This window comes from Peromyscus eremicus, chromosome 8a (genome assembly GCF_949786415.1).
Source record: "Peromyscus eremicus chromosome 8a, PerEre_H2_v1, whole genome shotgun sequence".
In the NCBI taxonomy this organism is placed as follows: Eukaryota; Metazoa; Chordata; class Mammalia; order Rodentia; family Cricetidae; genus Peromyscus; species Peromyscus eremicus.
This window is the reverse complement of record NC_081423.1, coordinates 88,705,324-88,722,451: the sequence shown is the minus strand read 5'-3', so window position 1 is coordinate 88,722,451 and position 17,128 is coordinate 88,705,324. Positions and strand designations below refer to the sequence as shown.

Below are 17,128 nucleotides of genomic sequence, written 5' to 3'. Positions count from 1 at the left end.
TGAAAACAACAACAACAACAAAAAAAAAAAACAACAAAAAATTACTTATTAAATGGAAAAGCAAAAGATTTTTAAAAACACAGGTCTCCAACCAACCAAACAGTGTGGTGGAAGAGCAGTTGTATTTACATGTGGTGGTGGCTCATCAGGCAATCCTTCATTAAGGAGACTTGGAGACGAAGCTGCTTCCCGGGCAGCTCACTAAGGCTCTCCTGACTGTCAGCTGACATTTGCTGGGTGCTTCCTAGGAGTAGACCTAGGAAGTCACCTTGCTGTCCTCCTCATGGGTAGTGACTCTCTCTGCATACTGTCTCTATGCTTGTATGTCCAACTGTGGACTAGTCCTAAAGGGACTAATTAATTTGTGTATGAATTAATTTATGTAGCTGGCAGACTAATCCAAGTGTAAAACCATATCCATGCTTAAATTCGTGATGTCCTGAAGCGTAGTCTCTGGCTTGTCAAGGAAGCAGAGATGTTAGGATTAAAAGCTTTATTCCTTGACAAGATGCTCAGAGAACAGGATGTACAAGTAGCTTTGCACAGGTTTGTAAAGGAATCATTTTTTAAAGGGGCTTTTCCTTGAGAGAGACATGGGCATGGTGGCCCATACCTGTAATCCAAGCCCTGAGGAAAGTGAGGCCCTGATCATAACTAAGTTCAAGGTCAGCCTGAGCTACAAGTGAGGCCATCTCTGAAACAAACAAATAAACAAACAAAACCAAGAAAGGCGGGAAGGGAAGAGGACGAAGGAAGGAAAAAAAATGTTGCTTAGATATTTACTTCTCATTAAGACAATTTCCTGGAGAATTTCTAACTTGAGTATTTATGTCGTGTTTTTTTCATTTCAGGAACATTTATCTTATTTCCACTTTGTTGGACGAATAATGGGAATGGCTGTATTCCATGGACATTATATTGATGGTGGTTTCACATTGCCTTTTTATAAACAGTTGCTTGGGAAGTCAATTACTTTGGACGATATGGAGTTGGTTGATCCAGACCTTCATAATAGTTTGGTGTGGATACTGTACGTATTGACTCTTACATCTATTTACATACCTAGAATCTGAGCCTTTAAAAAGATACAAGCTTGCCAGGCAGTGGTATACATCTTTAATCCCAGGACTCAGGAGGCAGAGGCAGGCGGATCTCTGTGAATTCGAGGCCAGCTTGGGCTACAGAGCAAGTTCCAGGACAGCCAGGGCTACACAGAGAAACCCTGTCTCAAAAAAAAAAGCAAACAAACAAAAAAGATACAAGCCAGAAGCTGGAGAGATGGCTTGGTGGTTAACAGCACTAACTGCTCTTGCAGAGGACCAGGTTTACATCCCAGGACTCTTGATGAGGTAGCTCACACTTGACAGCAACTCTAGTTCTAGGACCTGATGTCCCCTTCAGCTGTCGCAATCACCTGCGCACACACAGTCTACATAAAGTCATGGAGGCACACATGGACTTACTGGAGTTTGATTCCCAGCACCTGTGCCAGGCAGCTCCCAGCCTCCTGTAGCTCTAGTTCCAGGGGATCTAACTGGCTTTTTGAAGCACTTGGATACACACATAGACACATACATCCAGTTAATAATGAAAGTAAATCTTAAAAATACAAGCTCAGCCAGGCGGTGGTGGCGCACGCCTTTAATCCCTGCACTCGGGAGGCAGAGCCAGGCGGATCTCTGTGAGTTCGAGGCCAGCCTGGGCTACCAAGTGAGTTCCAGGAAAGGTGCAAAGCTACACAGAGAAACCCTGTCTCGAAAAACCAAAAAAAAAAAAAAAAAATACAAGCTCTGTCTGATAGTTTATCCCTATAAAACCTGCACTTGGGAGACTGAGGAGAATCCTGAAGTCAAGGCTAGCTTCCAAAACCTATTGACATCCTATCTCAAAAGCAAAAGCTGGAGAGATGGTTCAGTGGCTGGAGCACTGGCTGTTCTTCCAGAGGATCTGGGTTAGATTCCCAGCACCCACACGGTGGCTCATAACCACCTGTAACTTCAGTTCCAGGGGATCTGTAGCCTTTCCTGGTTTCCTCAAGTCCTAGGCACACACATGGTGCATGGACATACATGTAGGCAAAACACCCATACATATAAGATAAAATAATAATAATACATTTTTAAAAGCAAACAATAAAACAAAAAGATATACTTCAAAACTAATGTACTTACTTTTTTAAATTTGAAATATGCACAAAAAGGTTAACTTTGTGATTTGTGGTTTGTAATAGAACCGTAATACCCTCACAGCCCACCAACCCTATTCTGCACATCTCAGATTCCTGAAAGTTCGGGAGACTAGTGCCTTGTGAATACTAGGCAAGGACTTTACCACTGAGATATTTCTCCAGACCATGTTATTACTTAAAAAGGTTTTGAAAATATTTCTTATTTTATTTGTATGGGTGTTTTGCCAGTATATATGTCTGTGCATCATGTGTGTACAGTGTCTGAGGAGGCCAGAAGAGGGTGTCAGATCCCCTGGAGCTGAGTTACACATACATGCATATGTAACTATACACACACACACCCCTCCTGAGTTCATTTAGTGTTGCCAGTATGTACTTTTGTATAGGGCGGAGTGTTTAGGATTAGATAGCCTATCTGAGGACTCATCCCTGGGGAAAACTGATTCTCCTTCTCTCAGTAGTCATTGATTTCCTGTAGCTCTTCATCTAGGTGGGGAACCTCGAGAGATTTCCCCCATCAATTTTTGGGGTGACAACTGGTGTCATCATGCAGGTCTTGTTTAGACAACCATACTGTGGAAATTCCATGGGTATGACATTCCTGTTTTGTCCAGGAGACACTGTCTCACAGCAGGTCTCCTGGTCCTCTGAGGGCTCTTAGAATCCTTCTGTTCTCTTCGACATTTCCCTAAGCCGTGGGTATAGGGACTGCATTGTAGATATCAAGTAGGGTTGGGCTCCCGTGGTCCCTTTTCTCTGCTTATGACTGGTGTGGAGCTCTGTAGTAGTTTCCATTTGCTGCAAAAAGAAGCTGCTTTGGTGAAAGCAAGAGCTACACTTAGCAGGCTTGGCTGGTCCATAGGCTCTGAGACCCAATCCGGGCTTCTGGGAGTCAGTCCCTTGTGACTACTTTGAAAAGGAAAATAAATCTAGTACAGATTGATCATCCCTTAGCTGGAGTCCTTGGGACTAGAAGTATTTCTGATTTTGACCTTTCACCCATTTTAGAATGTTTGTTTATGCTTTAGATATTTGGGGAATGGAACTCTAGTCTAAACACAGTTCATGTCATATACACTTTAGACACATAGCCTGAAGGTCATTTCATTAAGTGTACTTGGAACATTGTGCATTTCAGATTTCAGGCTGAGGGTACCCAACTTGTGTACCATTTTAAGCAAAAGCACCATATGTAATAGTGTCCTAAGAGTAGATTCTGCAGATTCTGTCTCAGCCAACATGTAACAGAATAGTAAATTGCTGCTACCATTGCTTTTTTAAAATATATTTTTTGAACATTTTATTTATTTATGTGTATGGCTATTTTGCCTGTGGGTACCATATGTCAGTGCACTATGTTCATGCCATACCCACAGTGGCCAGAAGAAGGCATTGGATCCCCTGGGACTGGAGTTACAGATGCTTGTGATACACCTGTGTATGCTGGGAATAGACCTGGGTCTATTGAGGCATCTCTCCAGCCCCTGCTGTTGCTTAAAAAAAAAAAAAAAAGTATTGTGTGTATGTGTATAGTGTGGGCACAGAAGTACATGAGCGTGTCACAGTGTGCATGTGCAACTCAGAGGACAGCTTGTGGGAGTCAGTTCTCTCCTTTCACCATGTAGGTCGTGGGAACTGAACTCAGGCTGTGGTCATGTGGTGAGCACTGAGCCATCTGGCCTGTCCTACCATTTCATTTTCATATTTATTTACAAAGTAAAAGCATCTAGCTGATTCTCTGTGGGAAGGTATGCAGGCAGAATACACAGATCATTTTCTCTCTTGAGGGTACCCAGGTTCAGAAGAATTTTTTTTTAGCTGGATACCCCAAAAAAAAAAAAAAAAAAAAAATCTATTGTATTACAGTTCTAGAAGAGTCTGTCTTTGACAGAGCCCATTCTTGTTGCTCAGGAAGTAAAATGCTGTCTGTGTTTATAAGGAGAAAGCTCTTTGACTTTTCTGTGCAAGAACAGGTGGCATGGTAGCATCAGAACTGAAGGGACGAGCCCGCCCTGTACCCGCTGTACCCGCTGTATCCGTGGTACTGTCTTAGCCGAACAGCTGCGCCTGTGAGCACACTGTAGTGGATGTAAGGAGGCTTCCCAGTTAATGTGTCCTTTTTGTTTCTTATCCAGTGAAAACGATATCACAGGTGTTCTGGACCATACCTTCTGTGTTGAACATAATGCATATGGCGAAATTATTCAGCATGAACTCAAACCAAATGGCAAAAGTATCCCTGTTACTGAAGAAAATAAAAAAGAATATGTCAGGTAAACCCTTGAATTTAAGGAAAAAAAAAAAGTTCCAGGACATCAATATAGAAAAACATTTAAGTGTTTAGGAAATGTTGCTTACTGCTATAACAGACTTCCATGGAATTGAATAACCTAAAAACCCCCACTCTTGCTGGGCATGATGGCACAGCTGGTCGGTGGTGGTACATGCCTTTAATTGCAGCACCTGGGAAGCTGAGGCAGGCGGATCTCTGAGTTCCAGGACAGCCAGGATTACACAAAGAACCCTGTCTCAAAAAACAAACAAAAACTCCCATTGTTGACTAATTTTCATAATTTCTTGGCTTGGTAATTGGGCAGAAAACAATAGGTATGACGCATTGGTACTCCATAAGCTGGGGTTAAAAGGTCAAGGTGGGCTTCTGACTCTTGTAGATGTGAGGCTTCGCCTAGGATGGCTCAAATGAGTAGCTTCCCTGAGCTCACTGGTCTCCTGTGTGCTAGTATCAAAGGCTGCCTTCCTTGGTGGATCAGTCGGTCTCTCCTTTGTCTGTCTGTCTTCTTTCTTCTTTCTTATGGGGTACTGATGTTCCAGAACACAGAAGAAGCTGCTAGTCTCCCTCCACTCCCTTTTAGAGAAAAGTCTCGTGTAACCCATACTGGCCTTTTATCTTGCGTAGCTGAGAATGACCTTGAATTCCTGATTCTCTTGCCTCTACCTCCCAAGTCCTGGAATAGCAGGTATGTGCCACCATGCCTGGTTAGTGCCTGTTTTGTTTGTTTTTTTGGGTTTTTTTTTTTGTTCTGTTTTGTTTGGATATGGGTGTATTTCTTGCATGTATGCTTATGTAACGTGTGCATACCTGGTACCCATGGAGGCCAAAACAGGGCATCAGATTCCCTGGTACTAGAATTATAGATGGTTGTGAGCTGCCATGTGGGTGCTGGTAATCAAACCTAGGTTTGCTGGAAAAGTGGCCAGTGCTCTTAACTGCTGAGCCATCTCTCCATCCTGTGACTGATCTTTTTAAGGTCTACGTATACTTTTGACCAACGTGATTTCTGCTGCATGCTTTTGATTGATGTGTAAGACTGAGCAGCTGAGGTTCCATGTGAACATGAACATACCTTCCACCAAGCAACTCCATTCTGTAAAAGAGTTTTGACATATAGCTAAGTATGAATACGGATGTTCAGTTAATATTAAAAGTTAACTACAAAAATGTTCTTAAGCTGGGTGTGTTGCACACACCTGTGAGCTCAGGAGGCAAGAAGATCAGGAGTACAGAAAGTCATCCTTGGCTGTCCTGTAGTCAGCCTGTGAGACCTAATAATACCCAATATTTATATATCATGCAAATCATAACATGTACTATTAGTGAGACCCTGTCTCAAAAAATCAGTTTGGAAACTTCACAAAAGGTGTAGTATTTCCGTGTATTTTTGTTGGTAAGTTGACATCTCCCAAGGTTCCACAGCCTCTGGGGAGCAGTGAGCATTCTTCTAGTAGCACCTGCTCTGGGTTTTGCTAGTTCCGTCCCTGCCTCCTTTCCTGACAGACAGCTCTTCATGCTCTCAGTCTAAAGAGACTGGGCTCCCTGTTCTTGTCACTCGCTGCTCTCCCAGAGGACCTGGGTTCAATTCCCAGCACCCACATGGCAGCTCACAACCATCTGTAACTACAGGGGAGCTGACACCCTCATACAAACACACATGCAGACAAAACACACTGCATGTGAATTTTTTAAGAAAGCATTTAAAATGTTATCAAAGTTATTATAATTAAATAATTTTGGTGGTAGGGATTGAACCTCAGACCCTGAGTTTTAGTTGGCTTTCGGTTTACTGGGAAGTTTTTTCTGATTTAAAGAGTTGCTTTTATTCGGTCAGCAGTCCTGGAGACTGAATGCAAGGCCTCTTCTGCATGTCAGTAAGGCTTTGCCACTGAGCTGCATCCCCATCTCTTTATTATTTTAAATTGAAGACAACATCTCACTGACTGTCCAGACTGCCTTGAACTCACTCTGTAGCCCAGGCTGGTCTTGAATTATTGCTCCTTTAGCCTCAGCCTTCCTGGTGACTGGGATTACAAGTCTCTGGATTACACTGTGGCCTGGCTTAAAGAACCCCTCATTGATGCTGCTAGCTAGTGGTGGAAGGGTGGGTACCACTTTTTAAGTACATCTATGTGTCCCTATTAGTTTTAAACTTTTTTAGACATTAGACTAAATTCATTAATTTTTTTAGTTTTCTTTTTCTCCTGGGCTAGAGATTGAACCCAGGGACTTGTACCTATAAGGAGGACTCTGCAGCCTGGCTGTATCTCAGCTCTTTTGGCCTAAAATTGTGATGATAGCTGCTTTAAAGTATGAAGTTGCTAAAGTAGATATTTATGGTAATTACCAAATCTGAATATATGCAATCACATGATGCCCTTGCTCAATGTTTATAGGCTTTATGTAAACTGGAGATTTCTCCGAGGCATTGAAGCTCAGTTCCTGGCACTGCAGAAGGGATTTAATGAAGTCATTCCACAGCATCTCCTGAAGACGTTTGATGAGAAGGAGCTGGAGGTCAGTGTGTTACTGTTCTGATACCATGTGGTGCACAAAGGAAGTCTGGGAACTCTGCTGCTGGCTTTAGAGGAAAGTGATGCTTTCTGATTCTTTCAGAGTTTCATGGCTAAATGACTTGAGAATTCTTACAGGAAAATATTTGGGGCTTTGGAATTTCTGTGGGTAAGCAATCTCTCTTATCCTTGTGTATGTGAGGGTGGTGTTTGTGTGTGTGTGTGAGGGTACACAGTGGTGCAGGTGCCTTCAGAGACCAGAGAAGTCAGATACCTTGAAGCTGGAGTTACAGGTGATTGTTAGTACCTGATGTGTGTGCTGAGAAGCACATTGGACTCTTCTGCAAGTGCAATGAGCTCTCTAAGCCTGAGCCATCTCTCTAGCCCCTTATTGAGAGACATTCTTAATTGATATCCTTTTCCCTCCTTCTTTGTAGCTAGTCTGGGACTAACTATGTAGATAAGGATGACCTTTTTTAGTTTAGTTTTGTTTTTGTTTTTTGAGACACAGTTTCTCTGTATATCTTTGGAGCCTGTCCTGGAACTCACTGTGTAGACCAGGCTGGCCTCAAACTCACAGAGATCCGCCTGGCTCTGCCTCCTGAGTGCTGGGATTAAAGCAAGGATGACCTTTGACTTCTGGCCTTCTGCTTCCTCCCAAGTGCTGGGATTGAGCCCAGTGATTCATGTACTTCACAAGTTAAGATGCTTCTCAAGTCCCTGACCTTTCTTTTCATGTCACATAGATATTCTTCACAATTAAAATTCTTCCCATGGTGCATCTGTGGAGGTCAGAAAGCAGCTTTGTGGAGTCAGTTCTCTTCCATCTTTATGTGGGTTCTGGGCATTGAACTCAGGTTGGCACAATTGCTTGGCAAGTATTTTTACCCACTGAACCATCTTGCTGTCTGGCCTTCTTCCCAACTTTTTGGCATTTCTTGATTTAATTGGCTTATTTAAGTATAATCCCATTACTTTGTCTCTTAACATAAATTTATTTGAATAAAATACTAAGTTCAACTGGATTTGTGTTCATCTTTCTTTAAAGCATTTAGAAGAAATGAAACAGGATAAATTATGAGTGTTAAACTATCCCTGGACCTTCTCAAACACCCATAGAGTAACAGTAGTTAGCTCTGTATTGAAGTTAGCATTCCCTTCTGTGTGAAGCTGACCCTTACAGCACCACAGGAAACACATCCAACTTCATACTGAACTTCTGTGTGAACGAAATACCAAGATTGCTGGATGTGGTGGTGCGTGGCTGTGATACAGCCCTCAGGCTAGGACGTGAAGATTGAAAATTTAAGGCCAGCCTGGGCTACATACCAAGTCTGTCTGAAGAAAAGTACATTAAAAAAAAAGGCTTTATTCTACCAGTTTATCTGGTGGTTAGGAAAGAGCACAATTACTTAAGTCTACAAATCATTTAAAAATGATTGTATTTATTAATATTACTGGCTTTTTTCAGATGTAGTTATTTTTTAATTATGTATAGATGTGTGTGTCTGCATGTGGGTATGTGTGTGGGAGTACAGGTACGTGGGAATAAAGGTGCCCTAGGAGACAGGTTTTAGATTACCTGGACCTGGAGTTACAGGTAGTTGTAGCCACCCACCTTGGTAAACTAGTGCCCCTAGAAGAGCAGCAAGTGCTCTTAACCACTGAGCCATCTTGCCAGACCTGCTAGTCTCTTTAATAGACCTGTTTGCAAACAGTTGGTTGACTCAGTACTATCCGCATTCCTTCTGTGATTGAATAATGAAATGGCCGAAGAGAAATCAGTGGAGGAAAAACTCACAGCCCTGAGGGGAGAGCATCTGAGATCCAAGACCTTTTTATCTGACTATGCTGTAAATCAAGAGGTTGCATTATAAATGGCATTCTTCTGAAGAACAGGATTTAGAAGGCATCTTTTATAGTCTGAATTCACTATTTTAGAAACATATAGAAGCTTTTTAGGGGATGGATTTTATTTGGTGTAGGGGTAAGATTTACAGTGTAGTTTTATCACTATTGAAATAATGTAAATTTTTAGAATAATATGTATATTTTTAATTATGCTAGATTATCAAAATTATGAAATCTAGAATATACAAGTTACATTATGACTTATACACTGTCATAATTCACTGTTATAAACGTTAGATCAGGGAGGGCTGTCAAGATGATTTAACAGGTGAGGGCACTTGCCAACAAGTCTGATGACCTGAGTTCAATTCCCAGGCCCCAGATGGCAGGAGAAAAGGACTCCTGAGAGTTTTCCTCTGACTTCTACCTGTGTGCTGTGGCATGTGTTCACGTGTGCACAGATGAGTAGAGCAGACATGTTCGGTTATACATACATAGGCTAGTGTTGGGCTCTATAGAGATGTGTTACTGGTATCAAAATGATTTTGTTATAGTTCATATGTATTGACTGTGTCAGGATGTCAGGCAGAACACCATATTGCAGAATTCATATATTTTATTTATTTATTTTGGCTTTTTGAGGCAGAGTTCTCTGTGTAGCCCTGGCTGTCCTGGAACTCCCTCTGTAGACCAGATTGGCCTTGAACTCGGAGATTTGCCTGCTTTTGCTTTCCGAGTGCTGGGATTAAAGATGTGCGCCACAATGCCTGACCTTTGTGTATTTTATATTTTAATATAATTTCAAGGTTGTTAAATTATATTACTTGTTCAACACATTTCTTGCTGTGCACTATGGGTCATTTTCAAAGGTAGAGTGAGTAGAGGGGACTGTGGTATTAGAGCAGAGACCACTGCTGGCTGATGACCAAACAGAATTGCCTCAAATTGAAAAGCTAGTAGTGTTGGAACCAGTGGGATTCAATGCAGGCCTGAGAAACGCAGAGAAATTGTAGTAGTATTTCTTCTTCTCACTCTCCTCTTTTTGAGACAAAGTAGTAGCTTAGGCTAGTATCAAACTCACGATTATTCTCCTGCCTCAGCCTCCAGAGTGCTAGGATTATAGGCAGAGGGTACTACACCCAGCTTGTGTCTACTGAATCTTGATTTCTGTCTAGTCTTTTAAAATTTTAGAATTCTATTTTGAAACTATTGGATTTTTACCAATCTTTGATCTTGTCAGAGTCTGTCACAGTGATTGTCAGACACTGGGACCAGGTCCTACAATGAGTAGATAGCTCTGGAGTCTTAAAGGTGCAGACCCTGACTGCCACCAGACACACAGTTAGAATCTGCAGCATAGGGTCTGTTGGGCATGTTTTGAAAAGCTTTCCAGATAATTCTGGTGTGTGCCACTTGTGGGTATCCTCACTGCAACTCTAAGAGGACTTGGGAGGCCCAGCTTTGGTGTCCACTGGCTGACCATTCCTGCAAATATTTCCACAGCTCATTATTTGTGGACTTGGCAAGATTGACGTGAGTGACTGGAAGGTGAACACCCGGTTGAAACACTGTACACCGGACAGCAATGTGGTCAAGTGGTTCTGGAAAGCAGTGGAGTTCTTCGATGAAGAGCGACGAGCACGTTTGCTCCAGTTTGTGACGGGGTCCTCTCGAGTGCCTCTGCAGGGCTTCAAGGCACTACAAGGTGAGATGCTGAGGGCTGGGAGGGAGGTCTCATCCCACCCCTGACGTCTGCTCTTGCAGGGGTGGGATAAGCTGGGTTGCAGAGTTTGGTGTATGTTGCTGTTTTATAAGGCCAGTGGTTATAAAGGTTTTCTTTGACTCTCTAACCTGTAGCTCCCATCCCAGGCTCCTTCTGGAGAAGCTTTTCTGAGGGCTTCTCTGTGGTTGTAGTGGGTGATACATGTAGAGAAGAGCCTGTGTGCTGACATGCTGCTTTCTTTCCACTTTCTGGTCACTTTGCTTTAATTCTGTCGTGCACCTCCATGTTCACATCTCAGCTGGCAAAACCTTTACCCACCTGGGATGCCTCCTCCGCTTTTCTTTTAATAGAGGGAGGCAGCATGAATTGTGAACACCATCTGTTGGGTCAGAGCAGTTTATTGCTTGGCTTCAGACCATCGATTTACAACCATCTTCAATTTTGAGAATTGTTTTTCTGTGGAATAAGCTGTTAGAGTTTTGGTTGAGTTGGTAACATTGCTCATGATTGTGGTGCTTCATTTGGTAACTGTTGCTTCCTTTACCTTTAAGCTCTTGATTTTCAAAGCTGCTGAGAGGAGTGAGAATCCACAAAGTGAGACTGGTGTGTAATTAATTAGCAGTTGCCCACAGAGCACTCAGAGAGCCTGGGCAAAGCTACCTGAAGTTGTGTTGCCCTTCCTGTTTGGGGAGCTTGGTACTGTAGTTCTCTTAGGTGTTTGTATGGGGCGTGTGTGCTCCCTGAAAGGTATCCTGTAGACTGCTAATCTTTGCTCAGCTCAGTTTGAGTCATGAAGCCTAAATTTGCATTAGGTTGTCACCTTTTTAAATATTCAAATGTATATTTTAGGAATAATAGCATGTGCCTGTAATCCCAGCCCTCTGGAAGCTGAGTCAGGAGGAACTTGAGTTTAAGGCCATCTTGGATTACACAGGAAGACCCTATTTCAAAAGTTAAAAAAACAAAGCAAGTCAGGAGATGGCATTGCACGCCTTTAATCCCAGCATTTGGGAGGCAGAGGCAGGCAGATTTCTGAGTTCTAGACCAGCCTGGTCTACAGAGCAAGTTCTAGGACAGCCAGGGCTACAGAGAGAGACCGTGTCTCGGGGAGGGAGGGAAGCAAACCAACATGTGTTTTGTATTGCACTTGCCCAAGTGATCTCCTTACTCTCTGGGGTATGGATGTTGTATGGTGCACAGTTGGTAAAAGGACCTTAGTTAAGCCTTTTTCTTAGTCTGCGATGCTGATGTTATACCACTTATAACATCATATAGCAGTTATATGAGGCCTTATCCCTCCTCACCTCAAAACTAGGCTGGTCTCCTGTAGCCGCAGGTTAATAATGTGCATGGGTACAAGGTTCCCCCCCAGTCCTGTGGTTCGTGTTCCAGTTTGTTTTGAGATGTTGAAGATGGATGCATGTTCCTGCTGTGATCTGACCCATATTCCTTCACTGGCAGGTGCTGCGGGCCCACGGCTCTTTACCATACACCAGATTGATGCCTGCACAAACAACTTGCCAAAAGCCCACACTTGGTGAGTTATTTTTATAGTTCTTCCTCTGTCAATGTAGGTAGGTGTTAGTCCTAAACAGATTTCAGTTTCCATGTATTCTTCTTGTTAGTAAGTGGACCTCTAAAAGAAATGATGAGCACCTCTTTTATGTGCCTTAAAAATTAAAATTATTCAGAAATCAGTAGGCAAACCCAAAGTGGTGATCTCTGCTTTAGAGGACTGCCAGCTTCTAACTTTCTGTCTGATACCAAGACCTCTTTAGCTGTGTGTAATTGCATGTTTGCTGTGTCTGTTGACTAGTTTTGAACAAATGATAAAGTCTGATTTGCTCATTCACAGCTTCAATCGAATAGACATTCCGCCCTATGAAACCTATGAAAAGCTCTATGAAAAGCTGCTAACAGCCATCGAAGAAACATGTGGATTTGCTGTGGAATGATGAGCGCCAAGGACTTACTTAGAACTCTTATTTATCCCCCAGGCCGACAGCCTCCTTCAGCAGCGCTTCAGAGAACGCTGGGACACAGGACAGCCCCTCCCCTGCCCCTTAGAGTCTAGGACACTGTGAGGGGAAAGAACAATTTTGAAATTCCTTTTCAAGGAAAAATAAAGGTCTTTATGCTTTGCCATGAGGACACACTCAGCTGCTATTTAAAAATTAATACCTTGAACTAAAGAATGCTGACTCCCTGCATCTCCAGAGTTAGGCAGTATTCTACACTTAAAGACTACTACTATTTTTATAAAAGGTTATCTATCCAAATCGCTTCACAGACTCAGTCTCTCGCACAGCAAGACAACTCCAGCAGTCGGTACAAGTCACATTTCATTTTGATTGAATACATGATTTTTGAACGGCTCCTATACTTGCTCTTTGTAAAAACTAAATAAAGTTATTTTGAATTGTTCCACCTTTGTAAACAATTGGCTGTAGGAATCATTACCTTTATGAAATTAAGCCATTTACATGTTTAGTTGTGTTTTTCTATAGCAGACAGAGCGTTATATTTTGCATTATGTGGGTCACCCTAGCCTAGGTGGGGTTTTATATTTTTCAAGTGTGACTTTCTTGGAAATTCCTAATACAACCATTTAAACTGAGTTTATTTGCTACCCTCCCTGTTTTTAAGACAACTTTAAAACAAAACAAAAAAACAAAACCTCATGTTCTTGAATCAAGAGGATCAGGTATTTTGGATTTCCTTTCATCTTCAATTGAAATACCGCATTTTTATAGCTTCTCCCATGTGATGGGATTTTCATTCTTTGCTGGGTCAGCTTGTCTTTTATATGCTATTTCTATAAACCAAAGCCTCTAATAAGTACATCTAACTTATATTTTAATTAAGTTTCTAAAAGGAAAATTTTTGCTCTAAAGATTGTTTAGCTTAGAGAGCCCTGCTATTAACCTCACTGGGAGAACTGGAGGTAGCAGTGGAAATGGGGGCAGGGAATGTCGTACATGAGTGACGTCAGGTGTGCTGGCCATGCCTGTGATCCTGCTCCTGGGAGCCTGTGGCAGGGGGAGCAGTTCAAGTTCAAGGCCAGCCTGAGCTACATAGCAGATCTTGCCTCAAATAAGAGTGACTCTAAGTCTATGTACAATTTACTCTAAAACTGAAGAGTTCATTTAGAAGAAAGGGAGTGGAGCCCTGGCTGCCACATTGCTGACTTCCAAGCATTCAGATTGAGCTTTCAAGGTGTGAGGCTCATCCCGTGATCCAGAAGGTAACCAAAAGTCTGGGGTGAGGGATTGCAAGCATCTAAAATCACATTGGATTTTAAAATTCAACCATCAAAACAATGCACTATTATTTTTAAACATGATGTAAAATAAGAACAGCGAATTTTGATGAGCTTGGACACAAGGACATGAAGAATACTGGACAGAAATTGACTAAGCCTGGTAGCTGACACCTGTATTCCTGTCATTGGGAAGGCAGAGGCAGGAGGAGGAGGTCAAGGAATGCGTCATCTACGTGGTGGGTTTGAGGCTATTGAGACCCTGTCTCCAGAGGGTGAGGACCATAACTGAGCAGGATGCAGTGATAGTGAGATGCTGCTTTCAGTAGTTTTCCATGCAGTGTAAAGCAGGTAAATCCCATCCCTTTTTGAGTGCCTTTTAACTATATCAGTGACTTGACAGAGCTTTAAAGGAAATCGCCCTATGTAACAGTCTTCAGTAGCACATGACAGCCGAAAACATGATTTAGATTTCAGTTTCAAAATTACGTTACCTGATTACTTCTAAATAGGTGCTAAGCAAACAGAAAGCCCCAATGTCATTGAACCTGGACCTGCCTTGTGTTTAATGTGAATATTTATGTTTCCGTGTTCCTTCCTCCAGTTGGGCTGTTTCACCATCCATCCCCTTTCTCTCCATCGGGAAAGCTCGATTTTGACCAGTGGTTACTTTGTAGTGCTCACATACAGTAAGAGGCCACTGTCTCTTGGCATGAAGGTTTAAGTAGTGCTGTGTATCCTGTACATTTTGTCTTGCAGTTTGCCGCCCCGCAGTTTTACAGTGCTCCCGCCCCCACCCGAGTTCACAGGCCAGAGCACGAATTCCTCTCCTCCTAAAGCCACTGTAACTTGCTTTCTCTGACAACACTAAATCTGCTCTGACCCCCCAGTGCACGATGGACAGCTAGCACCAGTGGGTGGGTGTTAGCCGCCTCCAGCGCCTGTCTCCCAGCTGCAGCTTACTGTCGGTGGCCACATGTGGTGGTTAATGGCCTCACACTAGGATGGTGATTGTACCAAATGCTGAGTTGCTTATTCTAGATGTAATTAGTTCACTTTATGTAATATTCTTCCTTTTCTCAAACTGACTTTAAAAATAAAGTTTTATCATTTTCATTGTATTTATTACAGAATGTTTTAGCTTTGATATTCTTTGTATTTTCACTCATTTGTTACATGAGCTTTATCAATAACATCTGTATAAATGGTTTTTAAAAATTAACTGTGTATGTGTATGTATGTGCCCATGCCGAAGTTGAGCAATAAAATGAATGCTGTTTGCACTGTCACAGCAGCAAAGTTTTTAAGAATATTGAGTTTTTACTTGTTTTGAAAAACGCATTTGGCTTTTCACAGGGTGATAGCATGGAGTCTTGGAATGAGAAGAAAGCTGCTTTCTAGGGCTTCAGAGAGTCTGGAACCTGGCTGCCCTGAGGTAGAGCAGGAAGGTGAGTGTTTCTCTGCTGTGGCAGCCTGAGAAGTTTCCAGTAGTTGCTGGGACTGTGAGGTGATGGGACTTCTGAGGCTGGTCTGTGATTAGTGCAGGGAAATATGTAGCTGAAGTTTTTCCTGGTCCTGCCCAACCCCACAGAATTTATAAAATACTCAGAAGCTTATATTAATTATAACTGCGCGGCCATTAGCTCAGGCTCATTACTGACTAGCTCTTACACTTAAATTAACCCATAATTCTTATCTATGTTGAGCCATGTGGCTTGGTACCTTTTCTCAGTTCTGCCTTGTCATCTTGTTTCCTCCGTGTCTGGCTGGTGACTCCTGACTCTCCCTTCCTCTTCCCAGCCTCCTTCTCATCTTCTTGCCCCACCTATACTTCCTGTCTGGCTACTGGCCAATCAACATTTTATTAAACCAATATACAAGAGCTTTATCCCACAACAGATGTATATCTACAACCAGGTCCGTCTGGGGTCTGGAGGGCAGAGCTGTAGTTGATAGATGGCCTGACATTTGCCAGCATGCCTTGGTGAACAGTAAAGTCTTCAAGATGAAAAGGAGACAGGCGTTACAACTCTGGGTGGAATGCCAGTTGATCAAAGTACAGCTAAATACATAGGTAGAAAAGGAATGCATGTGGTTTCGTGTTCCACCTAGAGTGTGGTCTCTGGATCTCTACACAGCGGAGGTGGCAACAGGAACATCTGGAAAATGCAGAGTAGACAGCAGTGGTGTGTGACAGATGTAGACAGGGTTGTGTAGCTACTTCCTCCAGTTCCTTCCTAGAGAGAAGGGAGGCGCACAGGACACAGGAAGCCCACAAAAACCTCCAAGGCATGCTCATGAGTAAAGGTGGAGACAGACTGTTTTTCAGGGGAGCTGCACCCCAATGATAGTGCTCTCTGTCAAAACCCATCTGGAGGCTTTCCAGTAGCATGCGTCTGTTAGGTTTGGGTGGGATTGTTTCTTTGTTGCCAGTTTCCTGAGGTGAAGAAATGTTTGTTCATGTCTCCCCAGCAGATGACCGTGCTGTACCATTTCACCTTCAGCTTCACATTGTGTTTATAGGCTATCTAAAACAAAACTCTAGTACATTAGAGATTTTTGGTATTAAATAGCATATAAATCAGACCAGTTTGATTTGAGCACTTTGTCTGAAAGTAGTTCTGCTTTGTGGTAATCAGTAGCTCACCCCTGTCATTTAGGACAAAGAGTAAACATATTCCCGTGTTTGGGTTTTCTATTCCAGATAATCACAGTAGGATAACACAAGAGACCACGAGACCAGTTACGGGATAAATGAGGCAATTATACAGAAGGGCTAACGCTTTAACTGTAACTAGACAAACCAGTTTAAAGATAAAATTGATTTTATTTAAAAGGTACTCAGGAGCCTACTGGAGGGTTGAGGTTTGAGGCAAGCCTGCATTTCAATAGTTAGGAAGGCCTGTCTCAGAACAAAAGAAAAGTATCTTCCCTAAATGTGACTTGCTCGTCATCAAGTTCTGTAATTTTCCAGTGTGCTAGGCTAGGCTGATGGTTTGAGATGACTATCAGTTCAGTGGCTTTTGTTTGTGTTGGGGTTAAAGGCACACACTGCTACACCTAGATTATCACTGGCCTCTGCACAGAGTCAACACAGAACTCACTGGTTAGTCTGAAGCCAGTCATCCCTGAGTGGAGACTGCTTCTTCGGGCCAGGAAGTAGATGAGGCTAGGGGAATACAAGTCAGCTCCCACCATGGCAGAGGAGAACTTCAGGCTTGCTCCTGAACCTCAAACAGTAGCCATTATTGGCTTTATCCAGTCTGTTGGATACTGATCCTCGGTCCTGGATGTTGTCCTT

The 17,128-nt window shown here is 42.6% G+C and overlaps 1 protein-coding gene across 1 annotated transcript in view; it reads left to right on the top strand.

Moving 5' to 3' along the window:
* Positions 1-15,137, top strand: part of Smurf2 (SMAD specific E3 ubiquitin protein ligase 2) — a 106,051-nt gene extending 90,914 nt beyond the window's left edge. The window contains exons 14-19 of the mRNA XM_059271999.1: positions 852-1,030; positions 4,324-4,461; positions 6,878-6,998; positions 10,349-10,550; positions 12,030-12,105; positions 12,424-15,137. Coding sequence (XP_059127982.1) covers positions 852-1,030; positions 4,324-4,461; positions 6,878-6,998; positions 10,349-10,550; positions 12,030-12,105; positions 12,424-12,523 — 816 coding nt within the window. The 3' untranslated portion in view covers positions 12,524-15,137. The remainder of the gene's footprint in view (positions 1-851; positions 1,031-4,323; positions 4,462-6,877; positions 6,999-10,348; positions 10,551-12,029; positions 12,106-12,423) is intronic.
* Positions 15,138-17,128: the final 1,991 nt, after the last annotated feature.